We start from the raw sequence: 16,969 nt of genomic DNA, 5'->3' as shown, positions 1-16,969 counted from the left end.
GGCACCGCGCTGACACTTGACCGCCGGCCCCGCGCCAGCGCCACCCGCTGACGCCCCGCCGCGACCGGTCTCCGCCGGCGGCGGCGGAGGCCGCGGGGCCGCCGAGGGAGCCGCTCGCCGGCGTGCGACGGGGCAGCTGTGCTATGCGGTGGCGGCTCTGGCTTGCCTTCCTCAGCCTGCTCGCCGGCGCTGAGGGTAGGCGGCCGCGGCGGGTCCCTTCGCGCTGCGGGGCCCGGAGCAGCCGCCCGGCGGCGAGACGCGCTGCCGCTGTCGCGGTCGTCTCCGGCTGGACGGGCTGGTGCGGCTGGCTCCGAGCGGGGATCCCGGCGGCTCCGGGCTGGGCAGTCGTTTGGGTTGCTGGTACCCCAACACGCGCGTGGGTGTTCTGAGGTTTTCTTTGTCCGTGGGTTTTTCTTTTCCTCCTCCTCTGCCCCCCCCCCCTTGCTGGTCCACGCCGAGCTTGTGGGGCTGCGCTCGCCTGCCGCCCCTTCCCCGCGTGCCCTCCCGGCCCGCCGAGGCACGCGGTGCGGTGGTGTGCGTGTTTCTGCTCCAGAAGGTGGGAGCCCACGAGAAGCCAGAGCTGGGGGTCATCATTGCCCTGCTGGGAGCGGGGTGCTGGCTCCTAGCACGTTGCAAAGCGAGGTGTTGGCGTGTTTCCTGGTTCAGGCGTGTGCCCCGGGCTCCTCGGAGCGTCCCTGGGGGGTGAGGCGTGCTTACACGCGGCGCTCGCCCTTCTCCGGTGGCGGATAGGGGGAAAAAGTTGCGTTTGCTCTCTGGGTGCAGCGGGCTTGAAGAGTGGGCAGAGCGGGGGCACACGGCCTTTTTGCCTCTCCTGCCCGGCACACCTGGGGTCGTGGCGTTGCCGATCCCACTTGCTTTGGCCTCACGGGAAGAGGTAGCGTTCCCTGAGCCGCAGCCCCGGTCAGCACCTCGGTGGTCCCGCTCACAAGCACTTGACCCTTTTGTGTTGGCCCCAGCAGGTAACAGCCAGACGGAGTCTCAGGCTGTGGTCGGACGGGTTGGAGAGAGCACGGTCCTGGGCTGCAACCTCCTGGACGCTCAGGAGACCCGTCCCCCTCTCTACGTGATCGAGTGGGTCCGCTTTGGCTTCATCCTGCCCATCTTCATCAAGTTTGGGCTCTACTCACCGCGCGTGGACCCGGAGTACATCGGTAAGTCCCGCAGCCGGCAGCACGTCCTGCGCCTGGGGCGTTGTGGCTTTGTGGCAGCAGCTGTGGGTCTGTGCCGTGGGTCCTGGGAAGGCCCTGCTGGCCCAGGCCTTGGGGGGCTGGGACTGACCCTGACGTGAGCCCGGGCAGGCCGCCTGTGGCATACGACGGGAACGCGACCTGCTCGCTTCCCCGCTCTCCTTGGCTGGGCCCCAGCCAAGGGCTGCCACTGTCAGAGTGCATTAATCATGCTCCCGAGGTGGTGGGGCGGCACAGCAAACCCGGCGGGGCTCTCCCTCCGGCCCGGAGCAGCGAGAGGGCTGGGGAGGGGGGTGGTGTCACCGTGCTGGGGTTGAGCGTCCCTCCCCCCCCCGCCTTGCACAGCCACTTGACGGATGGCAGGAGGAGGAGGCAGAGGGGATTTGGGACCCACTAGTGCTGGGTGTGCAGCCTGCAGGAGAGCCGGAGGTCCCCGGCTCTGCAGCGGGAGGTTGCCCCTGCCAGAGCGGTGGGGTGGGAGAGGCTTCCCAGCACATGTTGGTGGTGCCGGCTGAGGCAGGAAGCACCCGGCACACCTGCGATCGCAGCTTGTCGATGTGGCCTCTGGCTACAGGGGTTCCCCTCCCCCAGCAGCACCTGCTTGGGAACTGGTGTGGCTGATTGCTTGGGCGTAGGAGCTCCTGGGTGTTGGGTGCTATGTGGTGCAGCTCCGCTGTGCTCAGGTTGTGCCTCCATCCTAGTGCATGCTGCAAAATCCCTTATCAGGGAAGCCAGCGGCAGGTCTGGATCCGCTCTGACCTGCAGGCAGCACAAAACATGGTCGTCTTTCCATCGCCAATCCCCTGCTCCTCAACACTGGGAGCAGGATGGTGGCAGAGGGCAGTCCAGACCCTGCTCAGGGTTGGGTGGTGCCTGCAGGCTCCAGGCTGGGCGTTCCTTGGGGTCAAAGGCAGGACTGATGCTGCTTCTGGGTCTCTGCTCTAATCCCCCTGTGGGCTGCTTCCYGGGGAAGCTTGCTCCTGGCCTCACTGGGCAGGGGACCTCCAGGAAGGCCTGCAGGTTTCCGAGGCAGGTGGCCCAGCCGTGGGCGCTGCCTGATGGGCACCTTGGGGCCAGTCAGTGTTCCTGCGTCGTGGCACTGCCCGCTGCGCTCTCCGGGCTCTCTTATCCTGTCCGCCAGGTCCAAAAGGAGCCAGGTACTACTGCCAGGCTGCGTGCTGTCCTGTCTGATCCCACAAGCCAGCCCTGCTCGTGTCTCACTTTGAGCGTGGGCAGAAGTGAAATCCTTCAAGAGACATCACTGCGAGCTCCAGAGGCTGCCCGGGACAGTAGTGGGAGCATGGCTGTTGCAGGAGCCGGTGTCTCGCTTTGCCATAGGCCAGCGGTGGGCTGTGCCAGGCCGCTGGAGCAGAGCTGGTGGGAGCGGGGAGCCCTGCTGCTGGGCTTCCCTTTGACGCCCAGCTCTTTGCCGGGCTGCGGACACACCGGACGCTGCCACGCCGTCGCTTCGGCCCATGTGGGTCGCTTGAAGGTTGAGCTTGGGGAGGGGATTTCAGCGAAGCTGCTAATTGGCAGCGCTGGGCTGGCTGGGATTTGGAGCAAAGCTGTGCTGGGAAAGGGCTGTGGCGTGGGAGGGGGATAGTCTCCTCTTTATGGGATATTTAAAGTGAAGCAGTGGCAGACCTTGAGGGATCCCTGCAAATGCAGAGGCGACGGCAAYGGGCTCTTCCCATAATTAAGGGAGAGGCTTGGCGTCTCCTGCGGAGGAGGGGAAAGGGCTGGCAGCCTGTGGCAGCACCGTGCTGAAATCCTCCCGTGGGAGCGGCAGGGATGGGCAGGTGGCTGGATTGTGCCTAGGTCAAGGCTCTCGGGCTCTAGTCGCAGGATCCCACCTCCATAAGCAAAACTGGCCACTGCCTAAAAAAAAGTGCCACGTGTTGGGGTTCAAACTGACCCCGCTCCTGGCTGGATATGGGCACAGGCGGAGAAACGCTGCCCCTTCCTGGGTGTAAAGGCTGAGCCTGCGAGAGCAGGTTGCGCAGGAGAGGGCCGATCTCGGAGCAATCCTCTGCTTCTCTTGCCCGCCAGCCTGCACCCGCGGGCTGGGGACGCCTTGCGCTGCGAGCCSGGGCGGCCCCCGCCCCCACGCTGGCTCTGCCGAACCAGCAGTGACAACAAACCCTCCGGCACTCGCTCTCCTGGGAGGCCCATGCTGGGCTGCTGCTCCGCGCTGGCTCCGTCTCGCTCCTGTTACCTGAGCCCGGGGGCTTTGCAGGGCCTCTCAGCCACAGGGAGTTCAGGTTACCCCCGCGAGGGCAGCAGAAGGGACCTGCCCGCATCCTGCCTGCGCTCTCGGCCCTTCCCCTGCCTCCTGGCGGTGCTTGGCCCTGTACCTGGTGCCACGGCACCTGTCCTGGTGTCACCCGAGCCCCGAGGGGGCCGTGGGAGCAGGTTTGGGTGCTCCCAGTGCTCGGCCCTTGGGGACGAGGGCCGGCACGGGGACCTGCTGGGGGAAGGGGATCTCGCTCGCGGGCCTGGTCGGCTGTATCAAGGGCGAGGTGGGTGGGCGAGGGGGGCTGGTGGCTGTCACCATGGCAGCAGGCTGCTTATTTTCAATCCTCTGCGGCGCCTGGGGGGCTGGGAAGGGATGGGAGGGATGGGCAGGGGCTGCCCGGAGCAGCCCAGGCTCAACRTAGCTGCCAAGGGCAGCTCCTCCTTCCAGCCCTTCCCAGGTGGAGCAGCTCAAATATCCCCCAGGGAAGCCCCCCTTTGCTGCCCGCTCCCATCATGGGGCAGTTTGGGGCATCCCAGAGTGGGATGCAAGTGGGGTGGGATGCATCTGTCTCCGTGAAAGCTCCTGGGCTGCTCCCCTCCAGTGCTTGGGGGAACGGGGCCAGCTCTCCCTCGCTCAGCCGGCCTTCCCCAGGGGCCACTGTCCCCCGTGGTGTCACGGGCCGCTGTCCCAGAGCAGGGCAGGGGGCTGGCAGTCCCTGGCTTAGCCGCTGCCTGCTCTGGGGCGCCCCGGCCCCTGCCCCTCGTGACGCCGAGAGCGACAGCCGCCAACGGATGGGGCTTTAGCCCCCTTTTGTGTCCCTTTGAATGGTGGTTGCCAGGCACTGGGAGATGCCGGTGGCAGGAGGGCAAAGGCAGTTTTGTTATCGGCTGGGTGGTGAATGAGGAGGAGGGGGCTGGGGCCGGCGCGGGGGATTAGAGGGAGGCTGGGGGGGGTGTATCCCCAGGGCACTCTGATCTTTTCCAATAGGACCTTTGTTTGGGAGCTTGCTGCTCCCGGCTGGCTCCTGAGGCCGCAAGCTGGCAGCTGCCGGTGGGGAGCAGCACTGGCGGCGATCTGGGAGCTTTTCTGCACTCCCTGAAGCTGCCCTGGCTTCACCAGGGCTGAAGGTGGGGTGCTCAGCCTGCTAAAGAGCAGCTGTGGGAACAAAATGGGAAGGGCTCCTTGTCCCAAAGGTGTTTTGCCTTCATTCCCATCCCCGTCTCTGCTCCTACAACCCTTCTTTAGCCCCTGTTGCGTGTCCCTAGCTGAGCTCTGGCTCATAGGTTGGAGGGTCCAGCAGGGATACAAGAGCAGAGATGTTGCCAGCCACTGTCATATTGGGACCGACAGCTATTCCCGGGCCCCAGGAGCGCGTTGACGGCTTGCAGCGAGGTGCCAAGCCGCACAAGGTGCGCGCAGAGGGGTGCACTCGCTCGCGCGTGCAGCCGGCTGCCTGGCCAAACTGCACGCTCGCAGCCCTGCTCCAGCCAGGCTCGCAGCCCTTCCTTCGCGAGACCAAAGCAAAGCCTCAGGCCAGGCCAWCCGTGGGCGGACATCAGTCCTGCACGGAGTTTGTGCACGGCTGCTCCCCTTTACATGTGCCACTGGCACGTGCCTAGGGTGGGGTTTTTTGGGTTTTTTTGTTTTTTTTTTGCCTGGGGTGTTGTTCCATGTGCGGAGTGGTGGATGTAGCCAGAGGCACCCAGATACATCCAACTCCAACTGTGCCTGGCATCTGCTGCTGGAGATGCCGTGGGTCTGGACTGGAGGCTGTGGGGAGAAGCAGGAGGGATGGGAGAGCTGGGGAGAGGGCAGAGGGTGGCTGCAGAGGCTGGACAAAACTCCAGGCACCAATGGGGAGGGTTTGTATGTGTTTCTATGTGCTGGGTTTACGCAGGGCTGTTGGCCCCAGCATACGATCCTGTCCCTAAACTGTCCAACCCCTGTGCCCAAACCAGCCTGCCCTGGTGTTGCCACTTCTCCCCCTTCTTCCCGGGCTCTTTGGGTGTGATCACAGCATCCTGCCCTGTAGCACCCASGCGGTGCCGAAGCCTGGGCTCCTGTGGCCTCAAGCAGCGCGTGGAGACTGTGTGTGATGCTGAGCTGGTGATACCGCAGCCCCAGGGAGCAGGTTTGACCTGCAAAGCGCTGAGCTGAGCTCCTTCCCACAGCCATGCGCGTGCCCTCAGCTGCCTGCGCGGCTCTGTCTTGGCTTCGGGGCTTGCCACACCGAGGCAGCAGCGTTAAATTGCGTGTGCAAGTAATCCTGAGAGTGCCTGGTGCGTGGGCACGCGCTGTGGGTCGGCGGGTGTGGGTCATGTCTGAGAGGGAAAGGCGCTTGAACACATCCGCTCTCACTTGGCTTGAAGCGTTTCCAAAGGCTGCCTCCATCCYGGGGAGGTGCCCTGGATAGAGCTGATGTGTTTTCCAGCAAAACCGACTATGTTGGAAACATTTCATGAAGACATTTAGAGGAGCTCTGGGCCTTTGACCAAAGCGTCTCGAGGCTGGGGAGAGTCGAGAGCCGTGTGTGCGGTGCAGGGTGTCACCACCCCGGCTGCGCGCAAGCCAGGCCTGGATCTTGCCGCGATGTGCCGTGCTGCCGGGCCAGCCCCCCGGAGCGTGGGGCAATGGCGCGCGAGGCCCTGAGCCCACCTCTCTGGCCTGGGGGAGCTCTCTGGAGCATGGGTGTGTGCAGTGACGTCTGGGGGTGCGTACTTGTGCCCGGGGTGCTGTCCGTGCACCCCGGCCCAGGTGCTGAGCCAATTGCCTGCTGCACTTCTAAGCCGATTACGGCTCTGATAATAGCCCAGGGGATTAGAGGACTGTGTTCGCTGTTGCTCTAGGTCCTTATCCTCCTCCTCATCAAAAAGGCTGTGTGGTGCGGGGCCGCTGGCTGCCCTGGGCTCAGARCGAGGACCCTGCGGCTCGGGAGAGCCCTGTGCCTCTGGCCAGCCCCGGCGTGGGTYGTAACGCCTGTGCCACGAGTCCTTGCCAGGCTGGTGATGGGTTTGGGCTAGCTGGACTGCGTGCTGCAGGGCAAGGGAAAGGTGCGGGGGTGCCTCGCATACCCAGAGCTTAGCAGGGCTCCTAAGGGTGAGACGGCCGGGGGGGCTCTTGAGGGGAAAGGGCGGCCGARGGGACAATCCCTGAAAGGCACCCAGCGAGCCAGGAAGCAATGGGGAAGGGTGCAGGGAGGGATTTTGCAGGCAGGCTGGTAGCTCGAGGGGCTTTTGGGTCTGGGGGAGGCAGAGGGCCATTAGGGTCGGCCCCCCGGGGGCACAGCAGCTGCTGGGAGYGATGCTCAGGGCATGGGGACCACGTTGCCAGGAGTCTAGGGGGTTCCCACTGAGACTGCTCTGCACGGGAGTGGGTGGCAGAGCTGATCTCTACTTCTTCCAGCCCGTTTCCCCAACAGCAGCAAGCCGTGTAGCACTAACTGTCGGTTTGACTGACCTCCGCCCCAGYGTGGCTGTCCCGGCTTTTGTCTGCAAGGCCGTTCCCAGCCCCCCGCAGAGCCAGCCAGCCGCGGTGGGAGCTGCCAGTCGCGGCGGAAGCAGCCTGAGCGCATCCCGGCTGCACGGGGCAGATCCTCGCGCTGCCAAGTGGGGCACTTGGCCCCGCTCCCCGGAGAAGCTGCTGAGCGCGCCGCGAGGGCTGGCAGAGGCTGGGCTCTGCGCTGCRTGGGTGGGCGCTCCAGGGAGGCAGGCGGCCCGAGGACATGGCCATCCCCGAGCTGGCAGCGCTCGCGTGACGGACACCTCTTGCTCGGCAGGTCGCGTGCGCATTGAAGAAGGTGCCTCGCTGCGCATCGACCTCCTGCGCGCCGAGGACCAAGGCTGGTACGAGTGCCGCGTGCTCTTCCTGGACCGGCACAGCACCGACGACGACTTCCAGAACGGCACCTGGATCCACCTCACCGTCAACGGTACGGCCGGGGCAATGTTCAGTGTGTGTGGGCTCCTGCAGCAGTCGGCATGGAAGTTTTAACAGCTCCTTGCTCAGCAGCAGGTGCTGTTATGAGTCTCAGGGATGGGCTTCAGGGTTTGTGGCTGCCTTCATGTGCACGTTTAATATGGTGTGACAAGAGCTTGGGATCCTGGAGGCAGGTTCAGGTTGCCTCAGATCTGTCTTSTTCAGGCATGGCCTTGGGAGTGTGATTGAGGGCCAGCAGTTGGTCAGGTTGGTGTGATGTAGAAAGGTAACAGGGCTTAGGCAGAGCCGAAACTGCTCCTGAAACCTCCAAGCGCTGGGCTGGGCTCTTGGCTGTGCCTGAGTGAGCCCAGGCTGCTGTCTGCTCTGCCTACCTGAGCCAGCTCTGCCCCTTGCTGCAAATTGCTCTCGTATCTGCTCTTTTTGTGGCCCTCCGTCTGAGTCCTAGCTCCAGGATGGATTGTAGGGCAACTCGTGTGCTCTGGGAAGACCCAAGCAGCTTACAGAGAAGGCCAGTGCCAGGCAGAGCATCTCAGCTGTCAGGGCAGGTGGCCTGCTCACCAGCCATGGGGCTGTTCCTGGTCCTTCCTCAGGCTCTCCACTTAGCCTGTGGGAAGCCAGAATGGACCTCGCAGAGCAGATGGTGCTGCTCTGACACCCTGAGCAAGGGAGACTTTGTCCTGTGCTCTCCTGTGTGCTCTGCCGGGAGGGACCTTCCCTGTGCACATTGCGCACATACATCCACCCTGCACCTACACTTGCTCCACATCACTTTGCTGCCCCATTTTGAGGATGACAGTGAGGATGGGGGGGACAGTGGGGAGGAGTTTGTCTTCCCCAAGGGCAGGAAGAGCAGCTACTGCAATAGCAGAGCTGGGATCAGTGTCAGCCACCAGTTTGTTTCCCAGAGATCTGGATCCTGCTCCAGAGATCACTGCTCTGCCCTGTACCAGCAAAGACCACACATGGCTAGATCCACTTGTCTTCTAAGACCAGTCAAGCCATGCCAGCAACCCAGGGGTGAGACTCTGGGTTTATGTCTTTGCAGCACCCCCCACCTTCCTGGAAACCCCCCCTGCATTCGTAGAGGTGCGAGACCGGGACACACTGAGCCTTACTTGCACGGCTGTTGGCAACCCCCAACCCCTTGTCACCTGGAAGAGGAGCGACCTGGCTGTCCAGAGTGGGGGCACAGTGCAGGTGAGAAAGGCAGGTCTCTGGTAGCCTCGTGCCAAGGGACGTGGAGCTGTGACCACCAGGCATCCACGTCATGTGTCATCCATCTCGGCAAGGGTCTTGTGGGGCACCCAGGCATACAGAGCAACAAGCCTCTGCTCGGCTGGAGAGCATGTGCCTGGCCTCACCAGGGCGGCACCCAGCTCCTGCCACCGGCCCTGCCCATGGTGCCATGTTTCTGAGGGYGTCCTGTCCCTTGGTGGCCATGCCATGACTCCCGGGGTCCCCAGGGAGGGTCCAGCCAGCCAGGAAGACACTGCACCAGGGCTGTTCCCCAGGGAAGAGCCTTTGAGCCTGATGCAGGTGAAGGGCTTGGGAATTCGCTGCAGGAAGGGGAAGGCTGTGCTGCCGCAATGGAGCTCCTCCTGCAGCCCAGCAGCTTGCAGAGGCAGGCAGGTGGCACTGGTCCCTCTCTCGCCACCACGGTGGTGCTGACGAGGCTGTGCCGGGTGCCATTGCAGGTGAGGAACGGGACGCTGAGCATCGCTGTCGTGGAGCGGGCCAGCGCAGGCACGTACACCTGCCATGCTTCCAGCAAGGAGGGCACCATCACCCACACCACCCGTGTGCTCGTGCAGGGTAAGAGTGGGTGCTGTTTGAGCCCTGACCAGATGGGCCACCCCGCTGGGTGCTGGACACCCTGCTCCCCCGGGGCACGGAGGGAGCCGCATCACAGGGGATGGGTTTGGGAGGAGCACAGGTATGACCAGCTTTTGGAGCRGTTGGGGCCGTCCCTTGTCCCCAGCCCTCACTGTCCTCTCTGCACCATACTGCAGGGCCACCCATCATCGTGGTACCACCTCAGAACATCACCRTCAACATCTCCCAAGACGCCTTCCTTGCATGTCAGGCCGAGGCATATCCCGGCAACCTCACCTACACCTGGTTACAGGGCAACAGCAACGTCTTCCATCTCAGGTATGGCAGGAATGGGACCCACTGCATTCTGGCGAGCAGGGTGGCAGGAGGGGGCTGGGGACAACACTGGGTGATCATGGGCTCCTGCTGGCTATCCCAGGTGGCTGGCAGTGCTGGGGCACAGCAGGAGCTGCTGTGGCCCCGCAAAGCCTGGATCCAGGCACCCCTGAGCGCTACAGGCAGGCAGTGAGCTGCTTGGGTGGCTTGAGGAGGGAGGTTCTCTCACCCCAGGATGGTGGGGATGGTCCCAGCTGCGCTGCTCATTCTCCTCCCCTCTCCTTTCTTTGTAGCCACCTCCAGGCTCGAGTCCGCGTCCTGGTGGATGGGAGTCTCCTGCTCCAGAGAACTACCCCAGACGACGCTGGCAAATACACCTGCATCCCTAGCAATGGGCTGTGGAAGCCACCTTCTGCCTCGGCCTTCATCACAGTGCTATGTAAGAGGTTCTGCAGCCCCTTGCAGGCCATGCTGCCTTTCAGGAGCCCAGGGCACACTGTGACCAGCTCCTCTCACGAAAAGGCTCCTTYGGACTCAGCAGAGTAGGGACCCCTCCAGGCGCCCATGGGCCAGACCAGCAGGTCTTGCAGGCCCTGGTGTGAAGGGGGTGCTCCTTCAGCTGCCTTGGTGGGAACCATGAGCCTCCTGCAATCCTCACACAGGCCTTGGTGCCCTGTTTGTCCTCACAGATCCAGCGGAGGTGACCACCATGCTCCCAGAGACCCACCTGCCCAAGGGGATGCAGGGTGTGATCCGGTGCCCCACTAGGGCCAACCCCCCTCTGCTCTCTGTCAGCTGGACTAGAGATGGGCGCCCGCTGGAGCTGGACAAGGTACTGCTGCTTGCACCCTCCCCTGTCTTCCCACTGCCCCCAGCCCCTCGTCCTGACCCCAGCATCCCCCTCTCCTAGTTCCCTGGCTGGTCCATGAGATCTGACGGCTCCATCATCATCGCAACGGGGAACGACGATGCACTGGGAGTGTACACCTGTACCCCGTACAACAGCTATGGCACAGCCGGCGAGTCCCGGCCCACGCGTGTGCTGCTCAAGGTGAGGCAGGGCTGATGGATGACACTGCCTGAGCCCATTGCCCCATCTGCTCCCACCCTGCTGGGCCAAGCACCCATTTGGCATGGGCGCTGCCACACCACCCTTGCAACAACCCAACTATGCAGTGATACAGATGTGCCACGGTGCCCTTCGGCCTGCCCTACCATGGGTCTGCCCCCATCCATCCTGCCACCAAGTCCACCGCCGTGCTTGACTGTATTCCAGGACCCTCCTGCCTTCACTGTGCGCCCCAAGGAGGAATACTTCCAGGAGGTGGGCCGGGAGCTGGTGATCCCCTGCATGGCCCACGGGGATCCTCCACCCACTATCACATGGGTGAAGGTAAGAGCCACAGGTCTGGGGCTCCAGCTGAGCCCACCTGGGAGGTTGATGCTACTCTTGCCCTCTAGGACATCAGTCCTCATGTCCCAGGGCAGTCTCCATGTCCTTGTCCCCACAGCCGCTGTGCAGGTCACATCTCTCTTGAGAGCCTGCTTCCTGCTGGAGAAGAGGCCCAGGGCCCTTTGCTAGTGCTGTCCTCAATTCCCTAAGAAACAAGGGCAAAATCCTGCCCCTTCTTTGGCCTCTGCTTCCACACTGCCCCCAGGGCAGTGGATCTAAAGCACGTCAGGTCCCATTTGCATCAGCATGGGCAGGGTCGCTGCAGAGCAGCCGGCCTGCAGCAGGGTCAAGTCAGTTGCCCGCTCTCAGCATGTCTGTGCCTTGCCGTGCAGCTGGGCAGYGCGGGGAAGAACGGCGCCCAGGTGGATGCAAACAGCAGCCTCATCTTCCGCCCACTCATCAAGGAGCAGCATGGGGTCTGGGAGTGCACAGCCAGCAACCAGGTGGCCCGTATCAGCACCGCCACCTCTGTCCACGTGCTGGGTGAGTCGCCCATCCCTGGCAGGCAGGCCTGGTCCGTGGGAGCTGGGGTGCCCTAAGAATAGAGAGGGCAGCTGTGGGGTGAACGACCCCRGTCCCACTGTACTGGAAGGGGATGGAAATGCCCTCACGCATCTGTTGTCTGAGCTGCCCTTGTCTGATGTGTCTTCTCTCTGCTTTSTCCACCAGGTACCAGTCCTCATGCCGTCACTAATGTCTCTGTGCTCCCACTCCTGCTGGCAGCCAACATCTCCTGGGAGCCAGGGTTTGATGGAGGTTATTTCCAGAGGTTCAGCGTCTGGTACACACCATTGTGAGTCCCACAGGGGCAGGGATGTAGTATGCCTGTGCCCCATCCATCCCACCTGGCAGCAGAGGGTCCTGTCCCTCAGCTCTGGGCTCACAGGTCCCACATCTCCTCAGGGCGAAGCATCTGCCTCGGGCCCATCATGACTGGGTGACGCTGCCGGTGCCAGTTGGGGCTCAACACCTCTTGGTGGAGAATCTCCAGCCAGACACGAGCTACCAGTTCAGCGTCCTGGCCCAGAACAAGCTGGGCAGTGGCCCCTTCAGCCAGATTGTCACCTCCGTGCCCAGGGGTAAGAGTGGGCTGTGGTGCTGCCCACAGCATCCCCCAGTTCCCCCAAGCACCTTCACACGCATGGGAGGCTCCTGTTTCTGCCCTGCTCTCCCCTCGCCACCACATCCCACATCCCACATCAATGTCCCTTTTCTCCTCAGGCTTCCCGCTGACCACAGTGCCTCCAGAGCCACCTGCCATGACCATGCACATCTTCCTGTCCCCGCCACGGGCTCTAACTGCCAACGAGACTGCACGTGGGGTCCTGCTGCAGTGGGAGCCCCCGGGTCAGTTCTCAGTGGCGCTGAGCGGCTATGCACTGGAGCTGCGACAGGACAAGGGTGGCTGGGAGGTGCTGGACCGCTCCATCCCCAGCACGAAGACCCAGATCTTGGTGCCAGGACTCATCAAGGTGCAGTTGTCAAGGGGAATCCTTGCTGTGTGCCCCCCCCCCCCCAAGGGGCGGCTCTGCACGAGTGCAGGGATGCAACAAGGAGGGGGTTGACCCCTGGCAGGAGTTGGTATTGCTGCTGTCCAGTGCTGGGAGAAGCTGGGACCCTCTCGATGCAGCAGGGCCGCTCAGCTCCGTAGCCTGATGGGATGAGGTTTGTCTGGTCACCATGCCAAGGCTGATGGCTCTCTGCTCCCCCAGGACGCCTTCTATGAGTTTCGACTGGTGGCCTTTGCTGGCAGCTACATCAGCGATCCTAGCAACACAGTGAACGTCTCCACAGCAGGTAAGGCCTGGGCTGCAACCCACTTGCTCTTCCTGGCCTGGAGACAGAAACCAAGGGACTAGGTGTCCAGTGTAGCCTAGGATCTTCCCAAATAGAAACCTCTTCTTACTGCTCCCACCCCCAGTGTCCCTACTGCTAGACCAGGGGATGCAGCTCATAGAGTGGCCCTGGAGTAGGACCACCAAGGTTAACACAGTGAGAACGCTCATCTCCATGTGTGGAACTTGCATGATATTGATGTGATGGACTAGATACCAAGAGAACTTTGTCCAGAGCATCCCTGCTCCCACCGCCTGGCACAGTGGAGGTTGTGGGTCCATCTGAAGGTGACAAGCCCCAAGGGGCAGAGAAGGGCAAGCAAGCCAAAGTTTTACTATTTATCCCTGCAGTGCTGGTGGTGTGGCCGCTGTGCAGCCAGCGTGCCCACTGCGCCGGGATGCTCTGCAGGTAACCAAATGTCTAACAGTGTCTCCTGTCCTGGCCCAGGCATGGAGGTGTATCCGTCTCGTACCCAGCTCCCAGAGTTCCTGCCACAGCCCGTGCTTGCTGGGGTCATCGGTGGGATCTGCTTCCTCAGCGTGGCKGTGATCTTCAGCACTGTGGCAGCCTGCATCATGAACCGCCGGCGTGCCGCACGCATTCAGAAGCGAAGGCAAGGTAAGACCCAGCTGGATGGATGCAGATGCCTGGATCCCGGGGCTTTCAGAGAGCTCAAACCAGCATGTCCAGGGAGACGGGACCTGGTTGGTTGGCTGGCTGGCTGGGTGTTCAGGGAGGGGACAAGGCCAGCCCAGGGCTGGGAGGCTCTGGCAGGGCTTTGGAGGTTCACAAAGGGTGGTAGTAGGGCTGAGTGGGTGCCACTGTCTCCTCATCATCACTTTGCATTGCTTGCCATGTGATCCCCTTGTGTTCTCATGACCTTCCAGATCCACCACTCGTCTTCTCACCCAGCAAGAAGCTTCCACCTCCACAGTAAGTCACGCCATGCCATGCTCCCTCCCCGTCTCACTCCCTTGACGTCTCACTGCGCTCCCCCTCATCCACTCGCTGCTGGCTCAGGGCAGGTGTGGGATGGGCCAGGGGGACCAGCCTGGCCTTCCCTACTGCTGCTGGCTCAGGTGGAAGAGCTGGCCGTTGAGGGGTCTTTGGGAGAGGGGTGCTGGGTCAGGATGTGCTATGGCGTAGGGCTCCCTCCTGGTGCTCTGCTCACCCTTGCCGGGTGTTTTGGCTGAGCAAAGGATCAGAAGCCAGAGAAAGAAGCTGGACTCTAGACCCCATGGCAGCAGTGCAGGGTCGTGATACCTGTTGAGATGCCTGACGGAAGCTGCCCCATAACAGGGTGCAGCCAGACAAGCCCAGGAGCCAGGATGGAGATGCTCAAGTGACTCCTCTCTTTTTTGCAGCAATTCTCATGGCTCTGGTAGCCCAGACAGTACCATGAAGTTGAAGCTGCAGGCATCTCCATACCAGAGCCTGCGCCAGACGCTGCTGTGGGGCGAGAAGGCAGGCACCAGCCTGGGCCTCAGCATCACTGGGGCCAGCTCCAAGTACGCAGTGTATGAGAGCCACGTCGGGGAGCACATGCCCCTGGAGCGGATCTGCCGGGGCCCCGATGGGCGCTTCGTGGTGGAGACCGACAAGCGGTCGCAGGAGGGCAGCTTTGAGGCGCTGCCCTACGCCGAGACAGAGCTGTACCGTCAGCGGGACCCCTCGCCCGCACCTCCCTTGGCGCAGCAGCCTGAGCCCTACCTGCAGGTCCATTCGGAGGAGAAAGAGCCCATCTGGCGGAAAGGGGTCTCGCTGCGACCCCGGGCCACAGGGCAGGCCTGCCAGGGAGCCAGGGCCTCCAACTACCGCCAGGGCCACTACTTTGGCTACGGCAGCAGCAGCCCTGCGGACGAGGGCGCAGCCTTGTGCATCGTCGACCTGAGCCCCGTGGCATCCGCCGCGACCCTGCCTTACGGTGCCGTGGAGGAGCTGCGAGACGGCACGGGCAGCGCCGAGCCCGGTGAGAGCACGACCAGCGTGCTGTGGGACTCGCTGCCCCTCCAGGGCTCCCCCTTGCTCCGGCTCGCCCCCCCAGACAGCCCCAGCATCCGGAGCAGCCGGCAAAAAGGTGACTCCCCAGCGCAGAGCGGGATCCTCCGGTACCTGAGCCTGCCCTTCTTCAAGGAGATGTGCGTCGATGGTGACTGGCCACCCCAGGAGGAGGCRAGTGAGCCAAGCCAGCCCCCCTGCGAGCCAGAGCCTCCAAGCAGCTTGGAGGCCACCATGCTGGGGACCGGGGGCTCCCTAGAGAGCATGGAGCGGACAATCTGTCCGGACTATATGGACACATGTGCCAACGCCACGTCACCTCCAGCCACGGCTTTCCTCAAACCCCCCAAGCAGCAGGTAGGCCCTGCAAAGGCCTCGCTGCCCGGCACTGCCGCCTGGAGCAGCTCCCTGAGCCCCCTCCAAGCCACAGAGCCGGCTTGTTGGACCCAGGCGTCCCCCMCCAGCGGCAGGACTGAGGCCGTGCCCTCGGCCGTCCCCGCGGAGCCCAGCTGGGCTCTGGGCCTGGCGGGGCAGCTCGAGACATGCAGGCAGCAGGAGCCCACTGCGCTGGAGAAGCTGCCACGGGGCAGTTTAACCAGCCAGAGCAGCGGCCGGGGCAGCGCCTCCTTCCTGCGGCCCCCCTCGCTGGCACCGGCCCTCGGGGGCAACTTTCTTGGCACCCCGCTTGGGGAAGGCAGCGGCTGGCAAAGCGGAGGATCTGCGGCGGAGGAGGACAGGCTGAGGAAGGATCCAGCCCTCCCCAGCGCAGGCAAGAGGTGAGCTGYGGGCAGGATGGTGGGGGCAAGCTGGCTCATGCTTGGGCACCTCTCGTCCCGTTCTTTGCGTGTTGCACTCAGCCTGCCGCCTTTGCACGGTGCTTGGCCGGRATGCCCCAGCGTGGGGCGCGGAGCYGCCCGGCCACATTGCAGCACRCGTGGCAACCCGGAGCAGGCGTCCCACAGGACCCACAGCGGAAACAGCTCATGARCTGAAGGCCACCGAGGGAGCCCCAGAGGTGCCCAGCCTCAGGCTGGCCCTTGGAGGTCACTGCGGGTCATGGGGACCAGGTTGGCTGGGGCCAGCCCATTGTCCGTGGCCTCGTGCCCACTTCTTGCTTCCCACGTGGGCCCAGGTTTGGCCCCATGCTTGTCTGCCCCGTCGCTCACCCTGGCACCTCTCTGGGTCAGGCACAGGCTCTGCGCCTTGGCGAGGGGGGCAGGGGTGTGCGGGCACAGGCCCTGCTGCTGATGGCGCCGTGGTGCCCCGCAGGAGGAACACGTCCGTGGATGAGAACTAYGAGTGGGACTCGGAGTTTGCGCTGGAGTCGGACATCCTGGATGCTCTGCAGCTGTACCGCAGCGGGGACCCTGCGCGGCCCGTCTCCACCATCGCCATGCGTGACCTGGAGAGGCAGAGTGAGTGCCAGCGCTTGGGTCCGAGTGCGGCGTGCCACCCCGTGCCCCCTCGGGTGGGAAGCACCCCGGTGTCGGGCCGGGATGAAAGGGGAAGCGGGGCCCTGTCCATGGGGCTCTCGGGGATCTCATGGCTCCGCAAGCCGAGTGGGGAAAAGGGAAGCACAGGGGCGGCAGCACCTGGCTCCGGCTGGGCTCCCACATCCCTTCGGGAGGGGGCTGTGGGGTCTGGCGGGGCTGGTATCCGCATGTCCAGCCGGACCCTGCCTGTCTCTCCGCAGAACCCCGAGGGCCGGGCGCCTCGCCGGTGAATTCCAAGTCGGCGGAGGCSCTGGAGGCGGCGGGCGGCCCCGAGGCCCGGTGCACGGCCCTGCGCGAGGAGTTCCTGGCCTACCGGCGCCGCAGGGAGGCAGCCCGGCAGCGGCGGCAGCGGCTCGCCACCCGCGCCGGCTACGCCGAGCACTTTGAGCTGGCCACGCTGCTCTAGGGGCCGCGGCGTGTCCCAGGCCGTGCATCCCACGGTGCGGCGCCACGGGACGTGGTCCTGGCTCAGCTGGGGGCYGGAAGGGCGGGTGGCAGCGGGGGGAAGGCTGCTGTGAGCCGAATAAAGAGACGTGAGAGCAGCGCGGCCCCGTGCGCCCTGAGCCAGCGGGCGGGGGCCCTGCCCGCCTGGCTGCGCTGGAGCCGAGGCCCAGGGAGCACCCTTTTCCCTGCTCCCTGCACCCTTTTCCCTGCTCCCTGC

General features: G+C 64.0%; 1 protein-coding gene across 2 annotated transcripts; it reads left to right on the top strand.

Moving 5' to 3' along the window:
* The first annotated feature begins 83 nt into the window (after nucleotides 1-83).
* IGSF9 (immunoglobulin superfamily member 9) lies at nucleotides 84-16,850 on the top strand. 2 transcript variants are annotated; one of them, XM_026079074.1, is made up of 20 exons: nucleotides 84-195; nucleotides 981-1,172; nucleotides 7,220-7,372; nucleotides 8,426-8,577; nucleotides 9,075-9,192; nucleotides 9,390-9,531; nucleotides 9,822-9,967; nucleotides 10,218-10,360; nucleotides 10,439-10,579; nucleotides 10,805-10,921; nucleotides 11,314-11,464; nucleotides 11,651-11,774; nucleotides 11,885-12,060; nucleotides 12,203-12,453; nucleotides 12,694-12,778; nucleotides 13,265-13,435; nucleotides 13,705-13,750; nucleotides 14,182-15,591; nucleotides 16,085-16,230; nucleotides 16,509-16,850. In XM_026079074.1, the coding sequence occupies exons 1-20, from the start codon at nucleotides 144-146 to the stop codon at nucleotides 16,712-16,714; spliced, it is 4,122 nt and encodes a 1,373-aa protein (XP_025934859.1). In that variant the 5' UTR covers nucleotides 84-143; the 3' UTR covers nucleotides 16,715-16,850. The 2 variants fall into 2 exon arrangements, with proteins under 2 accessions (XP_025934859.1, XP_025934858.1); XM_026079073.1 differs by having other exon boundaries at nucleotides 978-1,172.
* The last annotated feature ends 119 nt before the right edge of the window (nucleotides 16,851-16,969 follow it).

The sequence above is a fragment of the Apteryx rowi genome, unplaced genomic scaffold, assembly GCF_003343035.1.
Source record: "Apteryx rowi isolate R43461 unplaced genomic scaffold, aptRow1 scaffold_492, whole genome shotgun sequence".
NCBI lineage: Eukaryota > Metazoa > Chordata > Aves > Apterygiformes > Apterygidae > Apteryx > Apteryx rowi.
This window is presented reverse-complemented; position numbering and strand designations above follow the sequence as displayed.